The 11569-nt window shown below is 48.1% G+C and overlaps 1 protein-coding gene across 1 annotated transcript in view; it reads left to right on the top strand.

The window, feature by feature from the left end:
* Positions 1 to 954: 954 nt before the first annotated feature.
* LOC147613309 (ribosomal protein S5 domain protein) overlaps positions 955 to 11569 on the top strand; it is a 35414-nt gene continuing 24799 nt past the window's right edge. Inside the window, exon 1 of the mRNA XM_086782593.1 lies at positions 955 to 1279. Coding sequence (XP_086638719.1) covers positions 1001 to 1279 — 279 coding nt within the window. The 5' untranslated portion in view covers positions 955 to 1000. The remainder of the gene's footprint in view (positions 1280 to 11569) is intronic.

Below are 11569 nucleotides of genomic sequence, written 5' to 3'. Positions count from 1 at the left end.
GGATATTGAGATGGATGAGTGTTGGTGTGCTCTACTAAAGTTGGGCAGGGAAAAGGCACCTGGGTGGGATGGTCTTTCAATTGAGTTCTTTATTACCTTTTGGTCCTCTTTAAAAGAAGTGGTGACTGGCATTTGTAAGAAAGCTTTCAAATTTGGTTTTTTTTTGGGAGGATTAGCATCTTGGGAAATGGGCAATGCAGTGGATTGGTTTTTAACATTATTAGAGCTTGCATCTTATGGGAAATTTGGACCAGCAGAAATGACATTGTTTTTTTGAAGACTACTTGTACAGGACTGTAGGATTTTGAGTTGATGTATAAATGCATTTGCATGTGTTGGTCCTTCTGTAATGTAAATAAAATTTGGTCTTCTGTGGAGTTGGATGTGCTGATTGAGAACTTACAGAGGAATATCTCATAATGATGCCCCCTTTATATTAGCTGAGCTTCTTGCATACTTGGGGTTACTCCCTAATGTGGACTTGCTGGCTGCTGTAGGTTAGATGTTGGATTAAGAAGAAAAGGCCCCCAGATTTGGGCCCAAAACACAGAGATGGTACCGTAAGGAAAAGCAAGTGGATCACACATTTGTGGCTTTTATTGAGAACCCGGTTGGCACAAGACCTACTGTTAAGGTGTTGTCAAAACATGGAGGACTGCTAGAGAAACAGTCTCCCCGGGGCTGCACTACTGAGGCTATGATGGAGGCTTGTTTACTGCTGAGATATCAGATTTCTTGGGATCAATCGAGTTTTTTATGTGAAGATGATAGATGGGATTTCTTTTGTAAAATTCTAAATGAGATAAAAAAGGAGTAGAGTAGTGTGGATGTGGGGTATTAGAGGTTTTGAGAAAGTAGGGTGTGGGTGTGGTATATGTTGTTGGTCTGACTTTCAATAGTTAATATATATACTTTATTGTTCCTAAAAAATTAAAAAAATAATCTTGTTAGAGAGGCACGGTTCTGATGAGCATGTGCAAGCGATCTCCTTGCATCACTTATGATTCTCCTCCGACATTCGGTACGTACCAACCTGCATCTCAACTTAGCCCTCATCGCAAGCTCGCATGGCTTTGGCGTTCCTCGGCCATTCTATGCTCTTCCACCATGCAGAAAAGGCGTCCCTGTGTACATTTTTTGCAAGGCTTCAGAGAAACCACAGAGCTACACCACGCTGGCTGAGAGATGCACTAAGCAACTGGAGGTCAAGAAGAGTAAGTTCGTGGCTTGGGCGGCTCCTGTGGATTCTGAGCGCGCAGCTCTAGACTTCCTAAGCGAGGTGAGTTTGAGAATTCAGCCTTTCTCCTCTGCTTTCTCCTTATGTAAGCATCTTCTTAAGCTTTTGTAAGAGTCCCACCTCGGGTAATGCCATGGCATATGATTGAACATAAATTGTAATTAGAAACTACATGATGATGATGCATTATATATGCAACTTAATAGTAAGCAATCTCAGCATGAGGATACCTTATGTTGAAAGAAATTGGAGATTCATTTCACAACTTTGAAGAATAATGAGGTCCCATCAGAGAGTAAGCGTGACTGAATGGGCAAAAATGACCCATTGCCCCTACAGATCATAGGGATTGGATGGATAAACTAGCACAATTCATGGGGTTTTTGGAGGAGCGACTCTCTCACTCTAAACTGAAGGCTAGTGGATGGCTTTAGAGGACCTCTAGAGGTACTTTCATCCACTATGTTGGATGCTAGGTGGACATTCGTATCTCCCTCGAGCAGCGGATTTCACCCTGCTTGTGAGCCTTTGCTGCTGGAAGCTCCTACATTGGAGCACCACAACTCTGCCTTTGCATGCTATGCAGCTAAACATGGTCTGTCTAGCTATCATGTGATGCATTACCAAGTGCTGCTCTTTCTCAAGATCCTACATAGGCCAAGTCCGTGGATCATCAAAGGCTTCCTTAGGGAGACAGCCACACTGCCTGTGCTTAAGCAGTGGGTCACCGTCATTCTTCTTCCCCACAAGGGAGGACTGGGCATCACTGATCCCATGATCCAAAGCCCGAGTGCTCTTCTGCAAGCTTTTTTGTCCTCGGTCTACAGTTGGGTGGAGAGCTATGTAAGGATTGCTCCACATCCACCTTGCTGCCAGTATGCCTTCCCATGGCAGACCTCGGCTTCCGGGTCATTGCTGGATCTTCAACGAGGCATTAGCCCACTAGCAAGATACCTCTCATGCAAACAAATTCACAGCCAGCCTCTTTCATGTTTAGGTAAAAACTGGAACTTGTCCTTTTTCAAAATTCCCCAAGTGTGGTAGAGGAACAACACTCGCCTTTGGTGTAGAACAATCTGACTGCCTCCCCTCGAGCTATCAGCTCAGGTCTGACACTTGAATTTCCTGGCAGAGTTTGGACTTAGGTCTGGTCCTGTCTCTCGACTCCTGTTCCATTTCTCCATGCTCCTCATAGTGACACAGGGAGTGCGCTTAGCAGGGTTGCGTGTTGGCTGTGACCTCATTGAGGCCATCAGCTTTGGCATCCTTCAGGATTGATGGAACCCTCTAGCCTCACCTCACTTCCCACCTAGATATGAGAATTTGGTGAAAGTGCAATAAACTAATCACAACTATTAATTTAAAAGATTGTTTTGTCAAAATATGCAGCGGAGATGATGACCAGATCGGGGAACACAAGAGCAAACGCAATGCAGAAAACACCAGCACAAGAGAGAGAGAGATAGAGGCGTGTAACTCTGCTCTATATACACAAAGAAGATCCCGGAATGATACAATTGTGACAAGGGGCTGTGAGGCCATTTTATATGGCCCCATACAGCAGTCGGCCTGCTGTAGGGCAGCCGACAGGACCACAAACTCCACGACATGCTGAAATGTACAGTCGGCCAGCAGCAGGGGGGGTCGGCCAGCATCAAGAAGGTCCACGACCTGTGCAAAACAGTCGACCACCTCCAGTGTATCCACAGATGCAGTCGGCCAAGTTCAAGGTCCTCCTGCCACTACAAGACTGCCTCCCATGCCATAGAAAAATAGGAAAAATGGGGAAAAAATACGGGGAGTGAGGAAAAATGATAAAACACCTGAAAGGGTGGGCACACCCACAACAGAGGCCGTGATGTCAACATAAAGACAGGAGATGACTTCTAACACCCCCTCTCGGCTCTTGGCTGTGAAACCAACCACAGGGAGCTGGGGTGCCGCCTGAGCAAATCTTGAGATAGCGACTTCGTGAAGAGGTCCACTGTACTGTCCTCCGTCGAACAGAACTCTAGCAAGATGTCATCAGCAACGATCTGTTCACGAACAAAGTGCCTCTGGATGACCATGGGTTCCTCCAGTGGAAGCCCAATCCTGCACTGCAACCTCTGCAACCTCACCACCTCATAAGCAGCATCACAAGCAGCCCGGTACTCTGCTTCTGTCAACGACAAGGCAAAAGATGATTGCCTCTTACTGCTCCATAAAACTGTTCCTGGGCCTGAAGTAGATCTCCTCATGTCCGGATCTCCTCGGCCTGAAGTAGATCTCCTCATGTCCGGATCTCCTCCTCAATCTGAGTCACTCCAACCGTGGAGTCGGACTCCATCAATCAATCCCCCTCCTGTGTAAAAGAGTCCATGATCCTTCGCATGCTGCAGAAACCACAAGATACGCAATCTTGCCTCCCAAAGAGTCATCTGCAACCATGAGCTCAACTGCCTCATCAGGAAGCTCCCGTCCAATCTGGTGTCCATCAACCAAATCAATGAACCATTCTGCTTCCGAGAGTCAAAGAGGCATCACACTACTCACAAGGATCAACACCTGTTACGCTGCAAAGCCAAGTCCTGGAAACCTGCTGAAGACCACACAAGGCCTTCTGAAACCTGTCAACCACCCCCTCTGAATCCGGAACCACAAAGCCTGGAGTATGCACCTCCTTCTGCAAGTAATCAACTGCCACCTGCCTGGCTTTCCGAGAGGTCCCCCTGGAAAGAACATCCTCATCTACAGGAATTTCTTTGTCCTGAATACTATGAGACATCAGAGCATAAGTTACCTGTTCAGTTTCCTCTGGACTGACAAACACAAGAACCACCAACATCAATACTGGAAAGTGCCTGCCAACTGCTGCCATCAACTGGCAAGCTATCCTCCATCTGGTCTTGGAAAGCCTGCACCTGCAGCGTATCCACACTTAAGTGGCCATTACCAGACTGCCACTCATCACAAACCTGAGGACTTGGGAGAGACAGTGCTGAAAGCTTGTAAACTCCATTCTCCACTCCGCCTTCCCAAACCACCTGGCCTGTTGCTTTGTCCCAGAGAGCAACAAAATGCTCATCAAACTCCACCCGTACACCAGTCTTGCAAACCTGATGCACTGACAACAGATGAAAACCAAGTGACGGAACATACAACAGCTGGGAGGAATGCTTCCCCCCTCTGCCATATCGGGAACTATCTCCAACCTGCCCTCACTGTGAACTGGGATAGTGGACGTATCCCCAGTAAGAATGTGACTAGAATACCTGTAGAGATCCTGTAAATCTACACGGGAAGGAGTCATGTGCCTGGAAGCACCACTATCTAGAATCCACTCCCGAGTATCCGTTGCAGAGAATCCTCCAACCTCCTCCCTGCCTGAAGAAAATGAAACATCGGTGTCCATCACCTCCAGGTGCACAAAAGCCGGAGTCTTCATGATTGCTGCTGAGGAATCTTCACCCTTCTCGGTCTTCCGCTTAGGACACTGCCTCCAATAGTGGCCTTTCTCGCCACAATCATTACAGGTCCTCTCTGCCTTTAGTTTCTCGCAGTTAGTAACGGACTTCTTCTCAAAAGACTTCTCCGATGAAGCCTTCCCTTTGCCCATGTTACGGCCTTTCGACCGTTGGCCAGTTAAGGCCTCCGAACCTCCACCCTGAGGAGGGTTCGTGAATCGTTCCTCCTGGTCCAAGACCATGGGCACAAGCTCCTCCCACGTGATGGTGTTGAGCCTGCCACTGGTAATCAAAGAGGAGTAAAATGCTGAGTACTGAGAGGGCAAATGCGACAGCAACGTTATGGCCATGTCCTATGACGATATCTCCTTCCCAGCCTGAAGAACTTCCTGTTGAAGAGCCTGCAGCTTGTTAATATGCTCCCGTATCGTCAACGACTTTGCAGGACTCATAACCCGCATCTGTACTTCCAAGGAAATCCTCTTCATGGGCGATACCTTGTTGTAAAGAGAAGCCAAATGCTACCATATACCTCTGGCCAGTGTCATATGCTTTACATGATTGATTACCTCGGTGTGCAGTTGAGGAAGATAAACGAACAGACCCTGGCGTTGACACGATCGCACATCTGTGCCTGTGCCTCCCGGTCCTTTCGGATCGACGGTAACTCCCCTTCCTCTACTTCCGGCCGTGGAACCCCAACAACGACGAAATCAGCGAGGTCGTGAGACTCCAGAACAAATTCCATCATAACCTTCCATATGCCGTAGTTGTTCCTGAAACTCGCACGCGGGATGCCCGGGGGTATCCATCATCACTTTGCATAAAACATAAAGCTGGACAAAACATCCACAAATGCTGAAAATGGAGCTTGCACGTGTGACACCGCATAGAGGCCGGAATGGGCCGACCCCCCCCCCCCCCTTGGAGTATTTTATTACCCAAGGAGAATAATATCATGTACAAGCTTTGAGGGCCTTACTCTCCCCAGGGGAGATGCCGGATTATCCATATACAAATGCCATAACACAGCCCAACACGAGGCAACCAAGCCGGAACATAGGCTGTAGAAATGCCAAACCAACAATATAATCCATATACCTCCGTGTGGGTACTGATTCTTCCCCAAAAACCACGGGTCTTCATGCAATAGAAAGGGTACAGCAAGTACAACTCTCCATTCAGCCGGTACAGCAAGTACAATGGCTGGTACAGCAGGTATGGTGGCTGGTACAGCAGGTACAGCAAGTACAGAAGCTGGTACAGTAGGTACAATGGGTGGTACAGCAAGTACAGAAGCTGGTACAGCCAGTACAAGGGCTGGTAGAGCAGGTACAGTCGGTACGGTGGCTGGTACAGCAGGTACAGCAAGTACAGAAGCTGGTACAGTCGGTACAATGGGTGGTACAGCAAGTACAGAAGCTGGTACAGCCAGTACAGCAAGTACAAATGCTAGTACAACAAGTACAATGGCTAGAAATCATGATAAATGATTAAATACCCTTGCCTTCAGTATTTCTTCTCGATGGAAGCCTCCAAAACAGTCCCCAACAGCCGGTATTCTTCATGGGCAGCCTTCAAGAGAGAGAGAAAGAGAGTAGCCATCATTAGGGTAGCCTGTAACGGTGGTAGAGGCTAGTGTGCAGCAAGACAGCCTCATTAATGAAGAGAGAGGGCTCCAATTTATAGATTTGGGCCTCCCATGAGCTAAAATGGCAAGAGAAGGCTACAATGACAAGTGGAGAGCCACACAATAGCTGAAGGGACAAGTGTGAGGCCACTTGTCTCACTTTGATCCATTTTCTAACAAGTGTCGGGCCACTTGTCTCACTTTGATCCACTTTCTTGCCACATGTCCCAATCTAAGAGATGGGTTCTCCCACAATCTTTAGCTCTAAAAATATCCCAACTAGTAGACATTCTGTCATAGGCACTTTGCCAACTCTTGGTATCTGCTCAATTCCAGATGTAATGACGCGAACAGAATTTCCATCGAAGTCAGGCCAAAAATAGCAACTCTCCTAAATTTTAGGAGTGTGGTCCTTTGTATTCTAGGATAATCCCCCATTCCCAAAGCTTGTACTTTCCAAATATTTAAACATCCTGGAGTTCACCAGACCCCTTTCAGACTGGGAAATGTCCAGGCTGGTGACAGTTCCCGTCCAACTGACGGTCCACCGGGAACGTGGGGAGTGTAGGGATCTTCACATGCCTCTCGGCCATCTCTAACAGATCTGCCATTGCAGGGATGTACTCTGAAAAAAGGGTGGGTGGGAACAAAGAAGAACTTACACCTGCAAGTGGCTGTCCAGCAAATCAGCCTTGCTTCTCCTCTTCCCAAACAGTCCCGTACAGTCCACCAATCAGCAGCACAACAGTCCTCCTCTTGCTCACACAAATCCCAAGAACAATCAAGAGCCTAGGGCTCTGATACCATGTCAAAATACACAGCGGAGATGATGACCAGATCTGGGAACACAAGAGCAAACGCAATGTAGAAATCAACAGCACAAGAGAGAGAGAGAGAGAGATAGAGGCATGTAACTCTGTTCTATATACACAAAGAAGATCCCGGAATAACACAATTGTGACAAGGGGCTGTGGGGCCATTTTATATGGCCCCCATACAACAGTCGGCCTGCTGTAGGGCAGCCGACAGGACCACAAACTCCATGACCTGCTGAAATGTACAGTTGGCCAGCAGCAGGGGGGGTTGGCCAGCATCAAGAAGGTCCACGACCTGTGCAAAACAGTCGGCCACCTCCAGTGTATCCACAGATGCAGTCGGCCAAGTTCAAGGTCCTCCTACCACTACAAGACTACCTCCCATGCCACAGAAAAATAGGAAAAATGGGAAAAAAATACGGGGAGTGAGGAAAATTGATAAAACACCTACAAAGGGCGGGCACACCCACAACAGAGGCCCTGGTGTCAACATAAAGACAGGAGATGACTTCTAACGTGTTTAACAATGGAAACACAAACATTTATCTCACTTCACCAAGGCAATAACAAATGTGTTGCATAAATTTGGCTCTCGTCCGACTTCCACGCTCACTCCGAATTGCTTGAGTCGCTGGACAAATTGTGCTACTGACCCCGTCTCCTATTAATGAACCCCCTTGAACTGGCTTTAACCTGTTTTATTTTTTTGCAAGAAAATGAACTGGCACAATAGACCTTACAAACACATGAATCCGGCCACATACTTTACCTTTGAGCTGGCTAATGGTAGAAGCATGTCCATGTCACACTTGGGAGAGCATGCACGTGACACTGATGAGCCATGCCACAAATCCCCAGGTGCGTAGCAAGTTCCTCTCTTCATCCTGCCAATCAAGTGTGGGATGCCTTGTCAGATTCTCTGGACCTCTCTGTTATCCCATACGGAATGTTGAGTGGACTCAAAAGCTATAAAGCATTGTGAGCATTTGGTTCTGCACCAAAGGTACGTCTACCATGCTAGAAGAGCTAGAATAAAATGGAAATCTGTCTCTTTTGGTAGGATCTCCACAGTTGTCTCAAAAAATGAGTATGTGGTGCCAAAGGTCTCCCAGTGTGAATATTGTTAGAAGTCATCTCCTGTCTTAATCAGACACCAGGGCCTCTGTTGTGGGTGTGCCCGCCCTGTATAGGTGTTTTATCATTTTTCCTCACTCCCCGTATTTTTTCCCCATTTTTTCATGGTGTGGATGGATGCCACATGTTGGCAGGAGCCCATGGTGCTGGCCGACTGCCTATGATGCAGTCGTGGAGGCTTTTATGCTGGCCGACGTGTTCTTATACAGTCGTGGAGATATTCTGCTGGCCGACTGCTTTATGCAGTCGTGGAGAGCCATCAAGCGCTGGCCGACTGCATCCATGGGGCATATAAATAGGCCCCATGCTCCTCACCATTCATACATTCAGTTTTGTACGAGATCTTGTGTATAGAGAAGAGTTTACACGCCTATCTCTCAGTGTATCTTGTGCTGTCTATTTTCTGCACTCTACTTGCTCTTGTGGACCCAAGTTTGGTTATCATTTCCGCTGCATATTTTGACATGGTATCAGAGCCCTAGGCTCTTGATAGATCTTGGGAGTTTTCTGAGCAAGAGGGGGATAGGTAAGTTGCTGATTGGTGGACTGTTTTGGACTGTTCGGGAAGAGAAATTGCAAGAGTAAGGCGGGCTAAGGTGCTGGACAGCCACTTGTAGGTTTAGCGTTTTTTTTCCCACCCACCCACCCTTTTCAGTTTAATCCCCGTGATGGCAGATTTGTTAGAAATGGCTGAGAAGCACGTGAAGATCCGGACTCTCCCCACGTTCCCTGTGGACCGTCAGCTGGACGGGAACAATTACGGCATCTAGAAGGTTATGATGGAGTCTGTGCTGGAGTCATATGACCTTGCTGATTTCATCGCATGAGGGTTCCACGTCCGGAAGCAGAGGAAGGGGAGTTACTGTCGATGAAGAAGGACCGGGAGACACAAGCACAGATGTGGGATCGTGTCAACGCCAGGGTCCGGTCATTTATTTTCCTCAACTGCACACCACAAGTGATCAATCATATAAAGCACATGACGTTGGCCAGAGGCATATGGCAGCACTTGGCTTCTCTTTATAACAGGGTATCACCCATGAAGAGGATCTCCTTGGAAGTGCAGATGTGGGTTATGAATCCTGCAAAGTCCTCGACAATGCGGGAACACATTAACAAGCTGCAGGCCCTTCAGCAGGAAGTCCTCCAGGCTGGGAAGGAGATATCATCTGAAGACATGGCCATCACTTTGCTGTCCCACTTGCCTGCTCAGTATTCTGCTTTTTACTCCTCGTTGATTACGAGTGGCAGGCTCAGCACCATTACCTGGGAGGAGCTTGTGCCAATGGTCTTGGACCAGGAGGAACGTTTCACGAACCCTCCTCAGCGGCGGTTCGGAGGCCTTAACTGGCCAACGGTCGAAAGGCCGGAATAACAACAAGGACAAAGGGAAGGCTTCACCGGAGAAGTCTTCTGAGAAGAAGCCTGACTCAGAATGAGAGAAGCTGAAGGCCGAAAGATCCTGCAATGATTGTGGCGAGAAAGGCCACTATTGGAGGAAGTGTCCTAAGCGGACAGGGAAGAGTGCTGATTCCTCAGCCTCAGTTGCAAAGACTCATGCATTTGTGCACTTAGAGATGATGAACTCCGATGCTTCATCGTCTTCTAGCGAGGAGGCAGTTGGCTTCACCGCGAAGGATACCTGGGAATGGATTCTTGACAATGGTGCTTCCAGGCATATGACTCCGTCCCGTGACTTCTTTTTGGATGTGAAACGGCGGTCAGGTCGCATCTTTATTGGCGACAACTCCACTATTCCGATACATAGTGAGGGCCGGATGGAGATTATTCCCGACGGCAAGGGGGGCAAGCATGCTTCCCGTGTTCTTTATGTCCCTGCTCTGGGTTTTCATCTTCTGTCAGTGCATGAAGTATGCAAGACTGGCTTTCGGGTGGAATTCGAGGAGCATTCAGTTGCTCTACGGGACCGTGAGACTGGCCAGGTTGTTTGGGAAGGCAGTGTGGAGAATGGTATCCACAAGCTCTCTGCACTCTCCTCGTTGACAGGTTCTCAGATCGGAGATTTGTGGCACTTTCGTTTTGGCCACTTAAATGTGGATACACTTCGGCGAGCTTTCGGGTGGAATTCGAGGAGCATTCAGTTGCTCTACGGGACCGTGAGACTGGCCAGGTTGTTTGGGAAGGCGGTGTGGAGAATGGTATCTACAAGCTCTCTGCACTCTCCTCGTTGACAGGTTCTCAGATCGGAGATTTGTGGCACTTTCGTTTTGGCCACTTAAATGTGGATGCACTTCGGCGAGCTTTTCGAGACTAGATGATGGTTGGCTTGCCAGATGTTGACAGTAGGCAAGGACGTTGCAGTTCTTGCATACGTGGTAAGCAGCACAGGGAATCCTTTCCGAAGCAGGCTTCCAGGCGGGCTTCGAAACCATTGGAGTTGATTCACACTGACTTGTGTGGACCTCAGCAGACACCATCTTTGGGAGGATCTCTCTACTTTATGCTGCTGCTTGATGATTGTACCAGATTCACGTGGGCCTACTTTCTTTCCCAGAAGGACCAAGCTTTTGCACGGTTCAAGGATTGGCACGTGATGGTGGAGAAAGAGTCTGGATTTCAGGTAAAGACTCTCAGGGCTGACAAAGGAGGTGAATTCTCCTCGACTGTATTTCTCAGATTTTGTGCAGATCATGGCATCAAAAGGGAACTGGCCAATACAGGATCGCCTTCGGAGAATGGAGTTGTAGAACGCAAGAACAGGACTGTGGTGGAGATGGCGAGGACCATGCTGGAGCATCGTGATCTTCCTCGTCCACTTTGGGGAGAGGCTGTGGCAACGGCTGTCTATACCCTCAACCGATCTCCGATGACTTCAGTACCTCATATGACTCCGTTTGAGGCATACTTTGGCAGGAAACCTGATGTCTCGCACTTCCGTGTTTTTGGTAGTGACGCGTATGTACATATTCCGAAGAAGCAGAGGGGGAAGCTTGACTCCAAGTCCCGCAAGCTCTTGTGGACCCAAGTTTGGTTATCATTTCCGCTGCATATTTTGACAGATATCCACTAGAGGCTTTGGGATTGGGCTTATCTAGCATTCTTGACTGTATAGGCAAAGAAGGGGAGTGTCTTGTTCTATTAGGCATCCGCTTAAAAGACTACAACCCTCTCATAAGGTAATGATACAATGAAATACAAGAGGGGGGAGCTTCCTCCATGATTGGTTGCTTTTGGAGGGATAGGGCACATTGGTTGCTTTTGGAGGGATAGGGCACATTGCCGTACATGGTCTGTGTCGCATATCAAATGCTCCTAGAGCCGGCTGGAGTGCATGTGTAAGGTCTGT

Source organism: Cibotium barometz, chromosome 44 (assembly GCF_041138505.1).
Source record: "Cibotium barometz isolate CiBa-2024 chromosome 44, ASM4113850v1, whole genome shotgun sequence".
In the NCBI taxonomy this organism is placed as follows: domain Eukaryota; kingdom Viridiplantae; phylum Streptophyta; class Polypodiopsida; order Cyatheales; family Cibotiaceae; genus Cibotium; species Cibotium barometz.
Note: the sequence above shows the minus strand (reverse complement) of the source record. Positions and strands in the feature narration are given on the sequence as shown.